The sequence below is a fragment of the Neoarius graeffei genome, chromosome 23, assembly GCF_027579695.1.
Source record: "Neoarius graeffei isolate fNeoGra1 chromosome 23, fNeoGra1.pri, whole genome shotgun sequence".
Taxonomy (NCBI): Eukaryota; Metazoa; Chordata; class Actinopteri; order Siluriformes; family Ariidae; genus Neoarius; species Neoarius graeffei.
This window is the reverse complement of record NC_083591.1, coordinates 687,165-705,433: the sequence shown is the minus strand read 5'-3', so window position 1 is coordinate 705,433 and position 18,269 is coordinate 687,165. Positions and strand designations below refer to the sequence as shown.

Genomic DNA, 18,269 nt, shown 5'->3' with positions numbered 1-18,269 from the left:
TTAATTTTTTTGTAATTTAAATAAATAACTGATGTATTAAAGAATACAACTGAAATACTCACATCAAACTCGAGCAGGGCATCGATCTGATTCTGCAGCGTGGACATGCCTTTCAGGAGTTTATCTGTAGTCATCGTCCTCATCACACCATCATTTCTGAAACCCACACACACACACACACACTCTTATAACACTTATCACTGTACAATATTCATTATTGTATCGACACCTAAAATGGCCTTAAAACCAACCTCAATAAATAAGAATCATTATTTTTGCTCTTTCAGTTTAAAAAATATTCACAATTTCAGAACAGCTTTTTAATCAACATTGTGACAAACACCACAAAACACATCAGAACAATGAGAAGAGTTTAACACATATTATATTTTTCCAACAGAAAAGGTTGTTAATATAGATTTATTTTTGTTGTGTCCATCATTACAAAGTTGAAATGCTGAATTATAAAATAAATTACTGAATGAAGTTTCAATAGAATTTACTGTCTATAACAGACAAATCTAAAGTTTTATTTTTGAAATTTTGTGTGATAGCAATTAATATCATTAAAAGTGATCTTTAGTTGTTTGTACAGAAACAATAAGGACATAATCATCATGTAATAATGATGATGAAGGATTTGTTTTGTTTGTTTAAAGACTTACAGCTGCAGCCAGAAGTTTACATACAGGGACGTGAATGTGAGGGTGATTTTGAACTTTTCTCAAACTGTTATCATCATCATCATCCTGACCGTAACCCTAGCGAAAATGCTGTCTGTATAATTTTGATCCTGTGTTGATTTCAGAAAACCCAGAATAAATTAAAATTTTTACACCAAATTCTTGAATTTTCTATTAAAGATGTGTGTTATAATCATTTTGATACAGAAAAAGATCCGTTCAGAGAATCACTGAAAGCACAAATTTACCATCACATTCATGTCCCTGTATGTAAACTTCTGACCTCAGCTGTATTGAAAGGAATCTTCAGGCAGAGTAATGTTATTGATCTGAGTGTTGTGTGTTTTGGTGCTGAAACTCACCCTTTTTTCACTCGGCCGAAGTCAAAAGCCATCTGTCTGTAAGAAAAAGCTTTTTCATTCAGATACCTGCTGTAGCGCCGGATAAAGGTGGACATGTCGTAACCTGAAACACACAAAAAGCAAATGTTCAATTATTAGGAGAGGAAAGAATAAAACCATCTATCATAAATGTGCATATGTGTGTGTGTAAATACATTTTAAAAAATTTAAATTACAAATGATTAGAGTTAAACTTCACCCACCATGTGATCCAGTCTTATCCAGGAAGTTGCTGAGGTTAAACAGCGTGTTTCTGGAGGCAAGAAACTGGATAAATCTCTGCAGGAAAAAAAAAGGAAATATCCAGAAAATATAATGAACATCAGTTCTCATATAAATATAAAAAACACACATTCCATGGTGTTCTACTGGCCATAATAATATAAAATCCTAAATCAGAAAAAGTTGGGATGGTATGGACAATGCAAATAAATAAAAAAAATACATTTTTTTTTTAATTAAAAAAAACAACACTCTCTCACACACACACACACACACACACACACACACACACAAAGAAAGCAGTGATTTGTAAATGTACTTTGACTTGTATTTCATTGCAGACAGAATGAACCTGAGATATTTTATGTTTTGTTGCTCAACTTCACTTGATTTGTTTATATCCATCCATTCCTGTGTTTCAGACCTGCAACACATTCCAAAAAAATTTGCAACAAGGGAAATTTAGGGTGAATAATGAGGTACAACAATTAAATAATGATGTGATGTAAAACAGGTGATGATAACAGGTGACTGTAATCATGATTTGATAGAAAATCAGTATCCAGGAAAGGCCAAGTGTTTGAGGAGTAAAGACGGGCCGAGGATCTCCAGTTTATCAACAAATGTGTGAGAAAATTATCTCATCTCATCTCATTATCTGTAGCCGCTTTATCCTGTTCTACAGGGTCGCAGGCGAGCTGGATCCTATCCCAGCTGACTACGGGCGAAAGGCGGGGTTCACCCTGGACAAGTCGCCAGGTCATCACAGGGCTGACACATAGACACAGACAACCATTCACACTCACATTCACACCTACGCTCAATTTAGAGTCACCAGTTAACCTAACCTGCATGTGTTTGGACTGTGGGGGAAACCGGAGCACCCGGAGGAAACCCACGCGGACACGGGGAGAACATGCAAACTCCGCACAGAAAGGCCCTCGCCGGCCACGGGGCTCGAACCCGGACCTTCTTGCTGTGAGGCGACAGCGCTAACCACTACACCACCGTGCTGCCAGAAAATTATTGAAATGTTTAAAAACAATGTTCCTGAAAGAAAGATAGGAAGGGATTTGGATATTTCACCCTCTACGGTGCATATTATCATTAAATCATTCAAGGAATTTGGAGGAATTTCAAGCAATAAACCATCCAAACTGTTAGCAGGAACAAGTCCAAAAGCCAGGGTGTGTCATGGTATGGCGTTGGGTCAGTGCCCTTGGTAAAGGTAACTTACACTTCTGTGATGCAGCATTAATGCAGAAAAGTACACTGAGATTTTGGAGCAACATCTGCTGCCTTCAAGACGACGTCTTTTCCAGGGAGATTCCAACAAGACAATGCAAAACCACATTCTGCTCACATTACAAAGGTGTGGCTGTGGAAGAAGAGGGCGTGTCCCCTCTGTCCCCAGTAGAGAATGTGTAGAGAATTTAGAAATGAAAAATATGACAGTGACGACCCCGAACTGTTATACACCTTAAGACCTGTTTACAGGAAGAACGGGACAAAAATAACACCTGAAACACTTCATCACTTGGAGTCTTCAGTCCATAAACAGCTTTTAAGTGCTGGGAGAAGGAACGGGAACATTATAAATGCTTTACTGTCCCAACTGTTTTTGAAATGTGTTGCAAGAACCAAAACAGAAATGTGTTTATTTTGAAAAAAATAAAATAAAATTCATGAGGGAAAACATCAAATAATGTGCTGTTGTATTGTTTTGAGTGTAATGCAGGTCATGTCACTGATAGTGGCAGCAATCAGAGTTCGTGGCGGCCTCCAAACATAGCCACTTCGGACTACAATTCTCAAGCACCACAGCGCACTCCCTCTCCTGAGCTCTAACCATCGCCGCAGCTGCTTCCCATTTCACCTCACTGACCAACACTTTTTAAGGACTGTTATCACAAACAACCGGTGCAAAGTATCGTTCTGTATATGTGTACCTGATCATACCAAGCCATTGCTCCTCGTTCCCGACTTTAGTGACTTTGACACTTGCTTTCTGTTTACAATTTGTACTCTGAACATTAGCTATTCCTCTGACACGCTGTTTGCTGATCGACCGACCCTTCGCTTGTCCCCTACATTGCCTTTAGTCTTACAATTTGGATTTGGCTGCCAGTTTGTGAAGCACCCGCTCTCCCCTGCAACTGCATCTGTAAGTGCCTGCACCCTGACAGCTCAAAGATTATTTACAAATCATTGTTTTCAGTTTTCATTTCCATTTCAACATACTGTTCCTACTATCTCTGATATGGGGTTATATTATGAAATAAATCGAAACACATTAAATGAAATAATCTGTTGATAAACCACTACGTATAAACTCTATGTGATTGATGAGCCACAACAGAAAGTCAACCTGAACAAAACAAAATGAAGAAAATAATGAAAATATGGTAATAATAAAACAGTTCTCTGGTTATTTTTAATTAGTAATGTATATTTTCTGACCACACCCTACTGGGCTGTGATTGGCTAGAAAATGATGATTGGCCCTTTTTTTTGGCAGGAATAAAGGCTAGTCTGTGTTTGATAAACATATTAATAAGATCTACATTAATTATTTTTGTGCTACAGTATATGAAGAGAAATGATGAGTAATGTAGGCCAACTGTCTTCATCTTTGCTCATAAAATAATCTCTTACACTGATCTTATCATGTGAGTAAATTTGGGTAAAAATATGTGGCATTATGTGACAAATCTAAACCTAGAATACAATGTCAAGTAAAGTCAAGTTTAAAGGTTCTGACTGAAATGTTGAATTCTGGGTAAAATGTTTTATTTCTGTTGGAGTTTCGAGATGTTTCGCTGCTGCACACATCGTGTATCCTAAAAGTAAATGTTTTGCCGAGATAAAAAGCATTGCGCATTTTACGATTCCGGAGATCGCTGAAGCAAATGAGCAACAATATCACGTGACCACCGAGGGGGGCGTTTAATCTACTTTTAACCAAAACGAGTCGGCATGGGCAAACACGGCGGACTCAGCTCTCCTGCCAGCTAAAAGCCAGTGGGAAAGAAAAGGAAAGCCTGCCTAGTGAGTGCAACTGCAAGATAGAACAAAGTTAGATGACATGTCATTTTTCCGGACAGATAACTAAATCATTCTAGCGAGCGCTTAGCTATCTTAACCTTAGAATGCATGGGCTTGCCTCCACAGTAGCAAGTATGGAGTTATACACCGGCAGTGGGGGCATGGTCGAGCGTCAGCAGTGAACAGCAAGGATTCAGGTTGAACCAGCAGGTAATGTGATGAGGTGCACCTGTGTTTAATTACTGACTGTCTATTAACCTGTGTCTCTGTGCATCTTTCAGACAGCCAGGAACAAGAGAGACAGCTGTGGCACCCCGTCATGTGTGTGTTTGTGTGTCAATTACCAATCACTGAAAAGTGTAAAAACAAAAAGAACACACCTGTTCTAAAGACTGTTCCCATTTCCTCTGTTCCCCAAAAATTAAAGAGTTGTTACAGTGAATGCAACGAATGCTGCCATGGAGTCCGAACCAGTCAGAGAGCTCCTCCAAACACTTGCCAATGACCTCCAGCACCTGCAGCACACCCTCGTCGTGCTGTCCGTAGACCAGGGGTGGCACTTCCAGGCTCTACTCAAAGGCCAAGCAGAAGACCGGCAGGTAATCCAGAGCTGGGTCCAGTCAACGGGTGCTCCAGTGGTTGTCCCTGTGGCTAGCATGCCCATCCAGCTGGTCAAGATGGGGTCACAGGACAACCCTGATGTCTTCTTCGAGCTGTTCGAGCATGTCACGGAGGCGAGCTTGTGGCCAATCTCACAGTGGGCGGCTCGCCTACTGCCGCTCCTGTTGGGGGAAGCCCAGCTCGCAGCTTGGCAACTCCTGGCCACCAGGATGCTGGAGTACCCCAATCTGAAGCGAGCCATCCTACAGGGGATTGGCCACGGCCCAGGAGAGCAGTCCCAGCATTTCCGCTCACTGGCATATGGCAAAGTGGGCCAGTAGTTTGTGTTCATGCAACAGCTCTGGGACGCCTGCCGGCAGTGGCCGCTTGCAGTTGAGTGCGACGTCGAGACCATCCTCAAGCAAGTGACACTGGAGCAGTTTGTTGCCCAGCTGCTGAGTGAGATGTCAGCGTGGATCCAGTGTCACTGAGTGGCATCATTGAAGGAGGCGAGCCGGCTAGCCAAGGACCACTTGATAGCATTTCCGGGAGCAGACACTCCTACAACTCCTCCTCCACTCTCTCACTTTCACTTTCTCCCCTCTCCTCACCCCTCCCCTACCCCAGCCCCATGGAAACGGGGGCCAATTCCCCTGAAACCTGCTCCCCACACTCGTGTCTGTCCTTGTGCTCTCCCTTCTCCTTCTGCATCTTTGCCACCATTAACCCCCTCTCTTTCTCCACAGTTGAACTCATCCATGCCCACCAGAAACAAGAGTGAGCCCGGGCAGGTTTGTTGGTGCGGAGGGAAGGCGGGGAATCAGAGCTTCCGCAAAGGAGGCAAGGCTACTGATTTGCATCCCCAATGCACCACAGGTTTTCCCTGATTGAGCGGGGGCCTACAGGACAGTTGTGAGTATTCAAGGGGGTACACATCAGGCTTTGGTGGATTCTGGTTATAATCAAACCTCCATGCCTGATTCAGTGTGAGGCACTGGGAAATGCAGGATTTGTGAAGGTTAAGTGTGCACATGGTGATGTACACAAATATCCTATAATGCCCATCACTATTCACTTCCAGGGAGAAAAACATAGTGTGGAGGCAGCGGTTAATCCAAGCCTCACCCACCCACTGATCCTGGAAATAAACTGTCCAGGGTTTAAAACATTAATAAAATAGTTAGTAGTGGGTGAGTTCTGCAGTAGCATGTCACGGGGGAATCCTGCCACAACGTTAGCTGAGGAGGCAGTCCCAGGGCTGTCCACGTCAGCTCCACGTCATGATGATACAGAGAGGGAGGAGAGCTCTCCTCTCTCTCTCTGGGGAATCCCTTAGGGGACTTCCCATTGGAGCAGGCACGTGATGAGTCTCTGAGACGCACTTTTGACCAAGTGAAAGTAATTGATGGCCAAATCCTCCAACCTAACGTTGCGCTCTCCTTCCCATATTTCTGTATTATTAAGGATAGGCTATATCAAGTGAGGCAGGACACTCAGAGTAAAGAAAAGATGACACAGTTGTTCATCCTGACAAGCTGTAGGGAACTGTTATTCCATGCAACTCATCATAATCCTATGGCTGGGCATTTGGGGCAGGATAAAACACTAAATTGTCTCATGGCCCGTTTCTATTGGCCAGGGATTCACACCGATGTCCACAGGTGGTGTGTGGCATGTTGCGAATGCCAGCTTGTAAGTCCAGTGGCCACACCAAAAGTGCCATTGCACCCATTACCATTAATTGAGATCCCCTTCAAAAGAATTGGCATGGATCTCATCAGGCCATTAGATCGATCTGCACGTGTGTATCGCTTTGTGTTAGTCATAGTGGATTATGCAGCGTGATATCTGGAAGCAGTGCCTCGCCACAATATTCCAGCACGCAGTGTTGCGGAGGCACTCTTGTGCGTTATCTCCCGAGTTGGGATTCTGAAAGAAATCCTGACTGATCAAGGCACTACTTTTATGTCACGGACACTGCACAAATTGTACTAATCATTGGGGATTAAATTGATTCGTACTAGTGTTTATCAGCAGCAAATGGACAGGCTGATTGAACGATTTAATTAAAGACTTAAAAATATGATTTGTAAGTTCGTTCATGGCGATGCTAAAAACTGTGACAGGTGGCTAGACCCTCTGTTTGCAGTGCACAAGCTTTCACAAGCCTCCACTCCGTTTGAATTGCTGGATGGGTCCAAGCCCTGTGGTGTCTTAGACATCAGTAGAGAAAATTGGGAGGAGAGGCCTTCTCAAAGCAAAATTGAAATTCAATACATTCTTGACCTGAGTAAAATTCCATGCACTAAGTCACATAACCCAGGAGAATTTGCTACAGGTCCAAGAACATCAATCTCGCCTGTACAGCAGAGGGGCACAGCTAAGGGAATTTGCACCGGGAAATAAAGTCCTCATTTTACTGCCCACTTCAAGCTCAAACTTGCTCGCCAAGTGGCAAGGGCTCTTTGAGGTCACAAGGTGAACTGTGGAAGTCAGTTGTGAGGTCAAATATCCAGATGGGGCGACACGTCAAATTTACCACCTCAATCTCCTGAAACTGTGGAAAGAGGAGGTTCCTGTGGCTCTGGCGACGGTAGTTCTGGAGAGGGCGGAGCTGGGACCAGAGGTAAGTCTAAAAAGTGCGGCCCAATTCACCCTGGTCCCCTGTGGAGACCACCTCTCACTGTCCCAGAAAGCAAAGGTTATTAGGTTGCAGGAGGAATTCTGTGATGTGTTCTTGCCCCTCCCTGGTTGCACTGACCTCACAGAACACCACATTGAGACTTCCCCAGGGGTGGTGGTGCATAGCCACCCGTATCGTCTCCACGAGCACAAGAAAAATGTGGTTCAGGACAAATTCCAGACTATGCTGAAGACGGGGGTAATTGAGGAGTCGCACAGTGATTGGGGCAGCCCAGTGGTCTTGATTCCCAAGTCCGACAGGTCGGTCTGGTTCTATGTGGATGTAGCGAGACTCTGGTGTGGGTGGAGCACAGAAGCACGGCAGGTGGTTGTTTGCGATTTAACTCTTCCTTTATTGCTGTTTTGCAGCACACAACTTGGACACTCTCTCTCACACACATACACACACAGGCTAGTAGCAAGCCTTCGGCACCGTTCTCCCCTTCTCACCATCCTTTTATCGGCGCAGTCACTGAAGGAGACACACAAACACACATTAATTGATAACAGGTGTAGTGACATGACCACTCACCTTCCCTGACTCCGCCCTCCATTCACAGACTGACGCTCGGCCACGCCCCCGCTGCCACATACCCCCACCACCCGACTCAGGCCGGGGAGCCGTCCGGCCTGAAGCCGACTCCCCCCCCCCCCCCCCCCCCCCTTGACGGGAGAGGAAGTCCGCCACCGCCATCTGTGCCCCCAGCCTGTGGACCACCTCGAATTTAAATGGCTGGAGAGCAAGATACCAACGGGTGATCCGCACGTTGGCATCCTTCATGCGGTGGAGCCACTGGAGGGGCGTGTGGTCCGAACAGAGGGTGAAAGGGAGCCCCAGCAGGTAGTACCGGAGGGCGAGGACTGCCCACTTAATGGCTAGGCACTCTTTTTCAATCGTGCTGTACCTGCCTTCCCACATCAACAGCTTCCGGCTAATGTACAGCATGGGACGCTCCTCCCCCTCCACCTCCTGGGACAGAACGGCCCCCAGCCCTCTGTCTGTTGAGTCCGTCTGCAAAATAAAGGGGAGAGAAAAGTCAGGGGAGTGTAACAGTGGCCCCGCACACAGTGCAGCCTTTACCTTAGAGAAAGCCTGTTGGCATTGCTCCATCCACTGGCCCGGATCTGGTGCCCCCTTTTTAGTGAGATCAGTCAGCGGGCTGGTGATGTCCGAATAATTAGGTATGAACCTCCGATAGTGGCCAGCCAGCCCCAGGAACTGTCTCACCCCCTTTTTGGGCTTGGGTCTCGGGCAGGCCGCAATCACTGCAGTCTTGTTAATTTATGGACGTACCTGCCCATGGCCCAAGTGGAAACCCAGATACCATACTTCCACCCGCCCAATTGCACATTTCTTTGGGTTGGCCGTGAGACCCGCCCGCCTCAGCAACTTTAGGACTGCCCTAAGGTATTCAAGGTGCCGTGGACAGTCCTTACTATAGATGATAATGTCATCCAGATACGCAGCTGCGTAGGTGGCGTGGGGGCGGAGGACCCTGTTCATAAGCCGCTGGAACGTTGCGGGCACCCCAAACAGCCCAAAAGGAAGTGTGACGAATTGGTGTAAGCCAAACAGTGTGGAAAAAGCTGTTTTCTCTCGGGATAGAGGAGTCAAGGGGATCTGCCAATATCCCTTCATTAAATCCAGTGTGGAATAAAAACGAGCAGCGCCTAATCGATCGAGCAACTCGTCAATGCGAGGCATTGGGTACGTGTCGAATTTAGACACCGCATTGACTTTCCTATAGTCCACACAGAACTGGACCGACCCATCGGTCTTGGGGACCAGGACCACTGGGCTGCTCCAGTTGCTGTGGGACTCCTCGATTATGCCCATTTCGAGCATGGCTTCAAGTTCATCCTGGACCACCTTTTTTTGTTTTCGGGCAGACGGTAAGGGTGGCTATGCACTACCACCCGCGGGGGTGTCTCAATGTGGTGTTCTATGAGGTGGGTGTGGCCAGGCAGGGGCAAGAACACGTCGGAAAATTCTTTCTGCAACTGGGCTACCTCCGTGAGCTGGGTCGGGGAGAGGTGGTCTCCACAGGGGACTGGAGCGGTGGGCGATGTCAGTTTTCTTTTTTGAACCTCCGGCCCCAGCTCCGCCTTCTCCGTAATTACTGACACCAACGCCACGGGGACCTCCTCATTCCAACGTTTTAATAGATTGAGGTGGTAAACTTGCAATGCCCCACCCCTGTCCGTTCACCTCACCTCATAGTCGACGTCCCCGACTCGACGTGTGACCTCGAAGGGCCCTTGCCACTTGGCGACCAATTTGGAGCTCAACGTGGGTAGTAACACGAGTACTTTGTCTCCTGGTGTGAACTCTCTAAGGCACGTGCCCCTGTCGTACAGTCGGACTTGACGTTCTTGCACCTGCCACAAATTCTCCTGGGTTAAGTGCGTGAGTGTGTGGAGTTTGGGGCGCAGGTCGAGAATATATTGAATTTTGTTTTTACTAGGTGAAGGTCCCTCCTTCCAATTTTCACGTAGCACGTCCAAAATGCCACGCGGCTTATGCCCATATAACAATTCAAACGGTGAAAACCCTGTGGAGGCTTGCAGGACCTCTCGTACTGCAAATAACAGGGGCTAGAGCCATTTATCCCAATTACGTGCATCTTCACTTATTAACTTCTGAATTATATTTTTGAGAGTTCAATTGAACCGTTCTACTAAGCCATCCGTTTGTGGGTGATAGACGCTGGTGCGGATAGGCTTAATCCCCAGTAACCCATACAGCTCGTGCAGTGTGCGTGACATGAATGTAGTACCTTGGTCTGTCAGTATTTCTTTTGGAATCCTGACCCGGGAGATAAAGCTGAAGAGTGCTTCTGCTATACTGCATGCTGAGATATTGCGGAGAGGCACTGCTTCTGGATATCACGTTGCATTGTCTACCAGAACTAAAATAAAGCGATATCCCCGTGCTGACCGATCTAATGGCCCGACTAGATTCAAGTCAAGTTTATTTGTATAGCACTTTTAAAAATAAACATTCTCGCAAAGCAGCTTTACAGAATTTGAACGATTGAGATCCATCCTAATTCTTTCAAACGGGGTCTCGATTAAAGGGAGAGGGCGCAAAGGCACTTTTGGAGTGGCCGCAGGATTTACTAATTGGCATTCGCGGCACGCCGCACACCACCGACGGACATCCCCGTGAATCCCTGGCCAATAGAACCGGGCCATTATTCGGGCTAGTGTCTTATCCTGCCCCAAGTGTCCGGCCATAGGATTAAAGTGAGCCACTTGGAATATGAATTCCCGGCGGCTCTTTGGAATTAATAACTGTGTTATCTCTTCGCCAGTTTGAGTGTCCTGCATCACTCGGTATAACCTATCCTTAATAATAGCAAAGTAGGGGAAGGCTGGCGTCGCATTTGGCTGGAGAATTTGACCATTGATTACTCTCACTTGGTCAAATGCATGCCGCAGAGTCCCGTCTCGCGACTGCTCTAACGGGAAATCCCCAAGGGAATCCCCGAGAGAGGGAGGAGGGGCAGGGCGCTCCTCACTCCGCCTATCGCCCTGAGGCGGTGCTGACATAGATGGCTCTGTGACAGCTTCTCCTGCCAATGCTACACCAGCGCTTTCCCTAGCTGAACTACGGCAGGACCCACTCTTCACTATGTGCATCATTAATTCCTTAAACCCTGGCCAATCAGTCCCCAAAATTAGCGAGTGGGTGAGACAAGGATTAACCGCTGCCTTTACACTATATTTTTCCCCTCGAAATAGAATGCGGACGGACACCAAAGGGTAGTTGTGAACATCCCCGTGCACACACACAACACCGTCACCATTTGTGCTCTCCCCAATGCCTCACCTTGCACCAGGCTTTGGTGGACTGAGGTCTGGTTACAGCCGGAATCCACCAAAGCCTGATACGTATCCCCTTGGATGCTTACTGGTATTTGATACGCTCCGGCCCGATCGAGGGCGGTTTCTGGCGCGTCGGGGACCCGGACCACCGCGCCCACCTCCATCGTGGAGCACTGATGTTGGAGATGTCCCGGCTCCCCACAGCGCCAGCACACCGGCCCAGACTCTCCCTCTGCACCAGTGTTACGGGCATCACTCACCTGGGGGGGAGGAGACACAGACAAGGAAGGGGGAAGCGGGAGGACACCACTGGTGCATCGGGCCGGCTGGGGGGGAGCAGGCCCCCACATCCGCCATGGGGAAATGGGGCAAGGATGGGAAACAGAGGGAGAGGGAGAAGAGAGAGGAGAAGAGGAGACACACCATCCTGCCATTGGAACTGCCGCCATGTGGTCCTCTGCCAGCTCGATTACCTGCTCCAGCAACGCCAGGCGATGACACTGGACCCGCTCCACTGTTCCTTCCAGAAGTCGCGCGACAAATTGCTCCAGTGTCACCAGGTCGATCACTCCCTCAGCGTCACAGTCATCTGCTGCCTGCTCAAAGAGCGCGAGGAAGGCTTCTGGGTCATCGTGCAGACCCATCTTCATTAGGGTGAGGTGGGGAGGGTCCACTCTGGTGGTGGTCGTGGGCCCCGCCGACACAAGCAGGTGGCAGAACGCCTGGCGGTCCTCCTGTTGGGCCAGCACCAAGGCTTCAAACTGTTGTTCCTGCTCCTTCCGGAGGGCAACCAGCGCTTTGTGCTGGTTCTGCTGGGCTGTGGCGAGGACATGGATCAGCTCCTTAAATGGTGAGGAATCCATGGGCTGTTCCCTTCTGCACTCTCCCGGGTTTCAGCACCACTGTAGCAAGATTCTGGTGTGGGTGGAGCACAGAAGCATGGCAGGCAGTTCTTTGCGATTTAACTCTTCCTTTATTGCTGCTTTACAGCACACAACTTGGACACTCTCTCACACACATACACACACAGGCTAGTAGAAGCCTTCGGCACCGTCCTCCCCTTCTCACCCTCCTTTTATTGGTGCAGTCACTGAAGGAGACACACAAACACACGTTAATTGATAACAGGTGTAGTGACATGACCACTCACCTTCCCTGACTCCGCCCTCCATTCACAGACTGATGCTCAGCCACGCCCCCGCTGGCACAGTGGACTATAGAAAAGTCAACACAGTGTCTAAATTTGACACATATCTAATGCCTCGCATTGATGAACTGCTCGATTGGTTAGGAGTAGCTCACTTTTACTCTACACTGGATTTAACAAAGGTATATTGGCTGATCCCCTTGACTCCATTCTCCTACAAAAAATCGCCTTTTCCACTCCATTTGGTTTACAACAATTTGTCACTGTTCCTTTTGGGTTATTTGGGGCCCTAGCTACTTTCAGTGTCTCATGGACTGGATTCTCCATCCCTACAACACGTATGCGGCAACCTTCATGACAATCATTTATAGCAGCGTTTCTCAACCTTTTTTCAGTCACGGCACCCTTCAGAAGTATGCAAATTCTCAAGACACCCCCATATAAAATATACGCAGTCACGTTGGCCATACGCTGACCCCGGCAGTGACATTGTGACATGGGAAAGAGGGCCGTGAGACAAATTTTGATGATGCATGAGGCGGCGATGATCTGCATTAGTATAACTATCGTTTTTTGGAATTTGAATTCATTTTATTTATTTCAATGTTAGAATATATAATTTTTTGACAGCACCCCTAACGAAGCCAGATGGCACCCCAGGGTGCCGCGGCACCCCGGTTGAGAAAGGCTGATTTATAGCAATGATTGGGAGCAGCATCTACAACATCTTAGGGTGGGTCTGAGGTCGCTGAGGTGCACTGGGCTCACAGCAAACCCAAAAAAGTGTGCAATTGGACAGGTGGAAGTACAGTATCTAGGCTTCCACTTGGGTAATGGGACTGATAAGACTGCAGCAATTGCAGCCTGCCTGAGACCTAAGATCAAAAAGGGGGTGAGGCAGTTCCTGGGGCTGGCTGGCTATTATAGGTGGTTCGTGCCTAACTTTTCAGATGTCACCAGCCCACTGACTGACCTCACTAAAAAGGGGGCACCAGGTCCGGTCCAGTGGACAGAGCCATGCGAATGGGCTTTTGCTCAGGGAAAGGCGGTTTTGTGGGGGGGGCCCGCTGTTGCATTTTCCTGACTTTTGTCTCCCTTTTGTTTTACAGACCAATGCATCAGACAGAGGACTGGGGGCCGTTTTGTCCCAGGTGATAGAGGGGGAGGAGCATCCGGTGCTGTACATCAGCCACAAGCTCTCCATCCAAGAATCAAAGTACAGCACCATAGAAAAGGAGTGTCTGGCAATCAACTGGGCAGTTCTCACTCTCTGGTACTACCTACTAGGATGCCCATTCACCCTCTGTTTTGACAACGCTCCACTCCAGTGGCTCCACCGCATAAAGGATGCCAACACGTAGATCACTCATTGGTATCTAGCCCTTCAGCCCTATAAACTTGAGGTGGTCCACAGGCCAGGGGTGCAGATGGTGGTTGTGAATTACTTCTCCTGCTGGGGGACAGTCAGCAGCAGGCCAGATGGCTCCCTGGCCTGAGTCGGGCAGTGCGGATATGTGGCAGCAGGGGATTGGTTGAGCATCGGTGGTGAACAGTGAGGAGTCAAGTTGAACCAGCAGGAAATGTGATGAGGTGTACCTGTGTCTAATTACTGGCTGTCTATTAACGTGTGTCTCTGTGTATCTTTCAGGCAGCCAGGAACAACAGAGGAAGAGAGCTGTGACACCCTGTTGTGTGTGTGTGTGTTTGTGTGTTGATTACCAATCACTGAAAAGTGTAAAAATAAAAAGAACACACCTGTTCTAAAGCCTTCTCCCATTTCCTCTGTTCCCCAAATATTAAAGAGTTGTTACATACACCTAATATTTTCATCAGACAGAGAAACACAAACACAAAAGCAGTAACAAAGGAAATATATATTCATCTTTAGTTTCATCACACTATTCCCAAATGTCAACCACAAATTACATACCTGTGATGCAAAACTCTCTGAAGTTGATGCAGAGTCACGATGTTTTCCACACATTGCCATCTTGGTATGAAGTAGTTCCACAGTTATGCTAAATAGTTCAGGCTCCGCACATTTGGCTGTTTCCATAAGGCCATAGTGTTTGATACTGATGAAGACAGAGATTTATTTGTAAGTTTCAGATTTAGGCAGGAAGTGTGAAGGGCCTGCTCGTTCTCGGTGAGCACCTCAAGACTTCGTCTCGGGGTATGGCATACTCGGCCATGTTGGGTAAACCAGACAGCACACAGCAGCTCAGAGCACTGCGTAAAACCTTCATGTCTTCGACTGCATGCCATGCAGCAGTTTTCTTATCATAACACTCAACTTTATTGATGGTTTGAAAGCCGTTATATCCTCCAACAACAAACAAGAGATCATCTACCACCTCAATGCCAAAGTTGCTGCGCGATTTGATCATGGGTAGAGTGTCTCCCCATGAATTAGTCTGAGGATTATACGCCTCTGCATTTCTTAGACGAATAGCACCATCAAATCCACCAACAGCGTAAACCTGTCCGTCGTATGAGACCACACCCACTCCACTCCTTCTGTTCCTCATGTGGGGGATGAGAGTCCACTGATCCGTCTCAGGACTGTAATACTCTGCTGTGAACAAACACTCATTTCCGTCAAACCCTCCACATATGTACACTTTGCCGTTCAGTGCTGTAGCACTTGCGTCACTTCTTGTTTCGTTCATCGGTGCTATCATACTCCACTGATTATTCTCAGGTTCATATCGCTCGGCTGTGTTAAGCCATACACGACCATCATATCCTCCCATTGCATAAATACGACCCTCCAGCTCACACACACTCACGTAACACCGACGACAGTGCATGGGGCTCACCTGAGCCCAGGTTCTGGTGATGGGGTCAAACCTTCTCACAGTGTTGAAGTAAATGTTACCGTTGAATCCTCCGATGCAGTACATGAAGGCATTCAGATACACTGTCCCGTGATAGGTTCGTGGACTCTCATCATGGCACGTCAGTTTGACCCAGCGCTCTGCTCGTGGATCATACGCTTCTATGGCATTGGTGGGACCCCTGTTGCTCCAACCACCGATGGCCAGCAGAACAGCGTTGGGGAGACGGCGGCATGTGAAGTCAGAACCCAGAGATTTGTTCACTTTGAACATACTGATGCTCTTCCGAGCTCTGCTGATGATTGCCTTACATGCTGCATTGTCCTTCACTAAAGCATTGTTCTTCACATTATTCATAAAGTAATCGTGTGTCAGTAGCGCCAAACGCACCTTGGGCAGTAACACTGTCATGTGTGTGTTCCGATTCTCCGGCGTATGTCTGATCCACTTTAAGATGGTTTCAAACACCACGTTCTCCTGCTTCACGTTCAGCTCGTCATTCTCGATGATCTCACTGAGCTGCTCGACTGTCAGCTCCAGGAACTCCTCAGAGACAAGCACCATCTCCTCAAAGTTGTGCAAGATAAACTGGAAGGCCTGCTGCTTCAACTTCTCAAAGACATGAAAGCAAGCGAAAGCCCAGATGCCAATGCAGTTCTCCAGACACAGCTGAGCCTTCAGGAACGTGCAGCAGTCGTTGATCAGGCTGCTCACCTCCAGATAATCAGCAGCGATCAGCAGCTCATGCACATTTTCCTTCGTGATGTTAACATGGTATGTGTACGCGTACTCCATGATCAGCTCCATTATCTCAGAGGAAATGTCAGGAACGCTGTACTCGTGCTTATCTAGAGGGTAGCAGCTGTTAGTGAACAGAGTCGTGAAGTATTTGCTGCAGGCACACAGGATGATCTTGTGTGCGTGGAACTCGACACCATTTACTTTGATGAGAACGTCACAGAACTTCTTCTCTAACCACATCTTATTGATGGTGCTGTAGCTCATCTCCAACTTCCTCTCCACTCCATTCTTTTCTTCCTGCTTACTCATATTCACTTCAGTGTGTTTGTGTTGATGGTACAGATGAGTTCCTTTGTAACTCTGAGTGTTCTGACTGTTTCTTTGAGGATAAGAAGATTCTGATTTACTGTTCCAGTTCTAATTCCGTAAACACGTGCGAATACAGTATGGAATGGACCTGAGAGAAACCCTGTACTTCAGGATAAATCTCTGTAAAGGGGTTTTCTACAATAGCTTTTAAAGCCTGCAGCTGTCCAAAATGCATACAAGTCCAAAAGCCAGAGTGTGTCATCATATGGGCTTGTGTCAGTGCTCTTGGCAAAGGTAACTTACACTTCTGTGATGGAGCATTAATGCAGAAAAGTGCACCGAGATGTTGAAGCAACATATGCTGCCTTCAAGAGGACATCTTTTCCAGGGAGATTTCAACAAGACACGCAAAAGCACTATAACAACTCTCTGACTTTTGGGAAACAGAGGAACTGGGAACAGGCTTCAGAACAGGTGTGGGGGTTTTTTTCATTATTTACACTTTTCAGTGATGGAGTGCAAACGCACTACACACGTGACTGGGTGTCACAGTTCTCTTTCTCATTCCTGGCTGTCAGTCAGACTGCAGGCACTTACAGATGTATTTGCAGGAGGAAGCGGTGAGCAAACAGTACAAAGCCAAATTGTGAAGCAGAAATCATAGTCAGTAAGCGGGCGAGGGTTGGTCGATCGACAGAGTGACATAGACAGAACCAGGGAGAGTAAACATAGAAAGGATAGCGAGAGTCAATAAACAGGAAAACAGGCAGAGATAACAAAGGCTCAGTATGGACTGAGAAAGCAGAATGATACTTCGCAATGAAGCAGAATCTGAGAGGGGTTTAAGTAGTGTGGTAGTGATAAACCAAACGAGCAACAGCTGAGTTCAATACTCTGGTGACAGGGGGCACTGTGAATCTTGGTTGTTGTAGTCTTGGGCGGCCATGTTTGTAGTCTGGTTAGCGCTGTTGGTTTCAGCACTCCTACTGACAGAACCACCCCCGAGGATCTCCCTCTGGGAGCTATATTCTTCTTGGGGTGCCCTCTGCCCCTAGGTGCGGGTTTGTCAAGATTTTGAGCATGGAATTCTTGTTTCATCAGGGGATCAAGGACATCCTTGGCACATACCCAGCTTCATTCTTCAGGCCCATAGCCTTCCCAATCTATCAGATATTCAATTTGACCTCTTCTGCGTCTGGAGTTGAATAGTCAATTTATCTGGTAGATGGGTTCACCCTCTAGACTCAGTGGTTGGGGTTCTTGGATGAGAGGGTTCTCGGCTAGTGGACCGCACTAATTCTCTTCAGAACCTTGAATGGACCAATGTACCGGGCTTTAAGTTTTTGGCAGGTGTTAGATGGTCTGAGATTCTTGGTGGTGACCCATACCCTATCACCAGGAGCGAAGTCCGGTTGTTACCCCTGTGTTTACTGGCATATTCTTTGTATTTAGCATTAACTGTTTCGATGCGTTGATGTACTTCTTCCCAGATGGTTTGGCTGCATGAGAACCAGTCCTCAATGGCTTGGACTTGTGTGGGCATATCGTCCCAGGGGAACAAAGGGGGCTGGTAGCTGAGTATGCACTGGAAAGGGGTCAACTGCATAGCAGAGTGTTTCAAAGAGTTTTGTGCATACTCAGCCCATGGAATGAAACGTGCCCAGTCTCCTGGGTTCCTCATGCAAAACATCCTTAGGAAGTATCCAATTTCTTGGTTGGCCCTTTCCACTTGTCCATTTGATTGAGGGTGATAACCTGATGTGAGACTGACTGA

At 47.2% G+C, this 18,269-nt stretch overlaps 2 protein-coding genes across 2 annotated transcripts in view; both read right to left on the bottom strand.

Annotated features, from left to right (window-relative positions):
* snap91a (synaptosome associated protein 91a) overlaps window positions 1-18,269 on the bottom strand; it is a 74,864-nt gene that overhangs the window by 37,490 nt on the left and 19,105 nt on the right. Inside the window, exons 3-5 of the mRNA XM_060905548.1 lie at window positions 1,288-1,363; window positions 1,046-1,148; window positions 63-156 (exon numbers count right to left, since the gene is read on the bottom strand). Of these exons, the coding sequence (XP_060761531.1) occupies window positions 63-156; window positions 1,046-1,148; window positions 1,288-1,363 (273 nt within the window). The remainder of the gene's footprint in view (window positions 1-62; window positions 157-1,045; window positions 1,149-1,287; window positions 1,364-18,269) is intronic.
* LOC132871423 (kelch-like protein 10) lies at window positions 14,720-16,495 on the bottom strand. The gene has a single exon (XM_060905576.1). It carries the CDS (start codon window positions 16,493-16,495, stop codon window positions 14,720-14,722), a length of 1,776 nt encoding a protein of 591 aa, XP_060761559.1.

Coding starts and splice junctions, on each gene's coding strand:
- LOC132871423 (XM_060905576.1), bottom strand. CDS start 16,495: ATGAGTAAGCAGGAAGAAAAGAATGGAGTGGAGAGGAAGTTGGAGATG.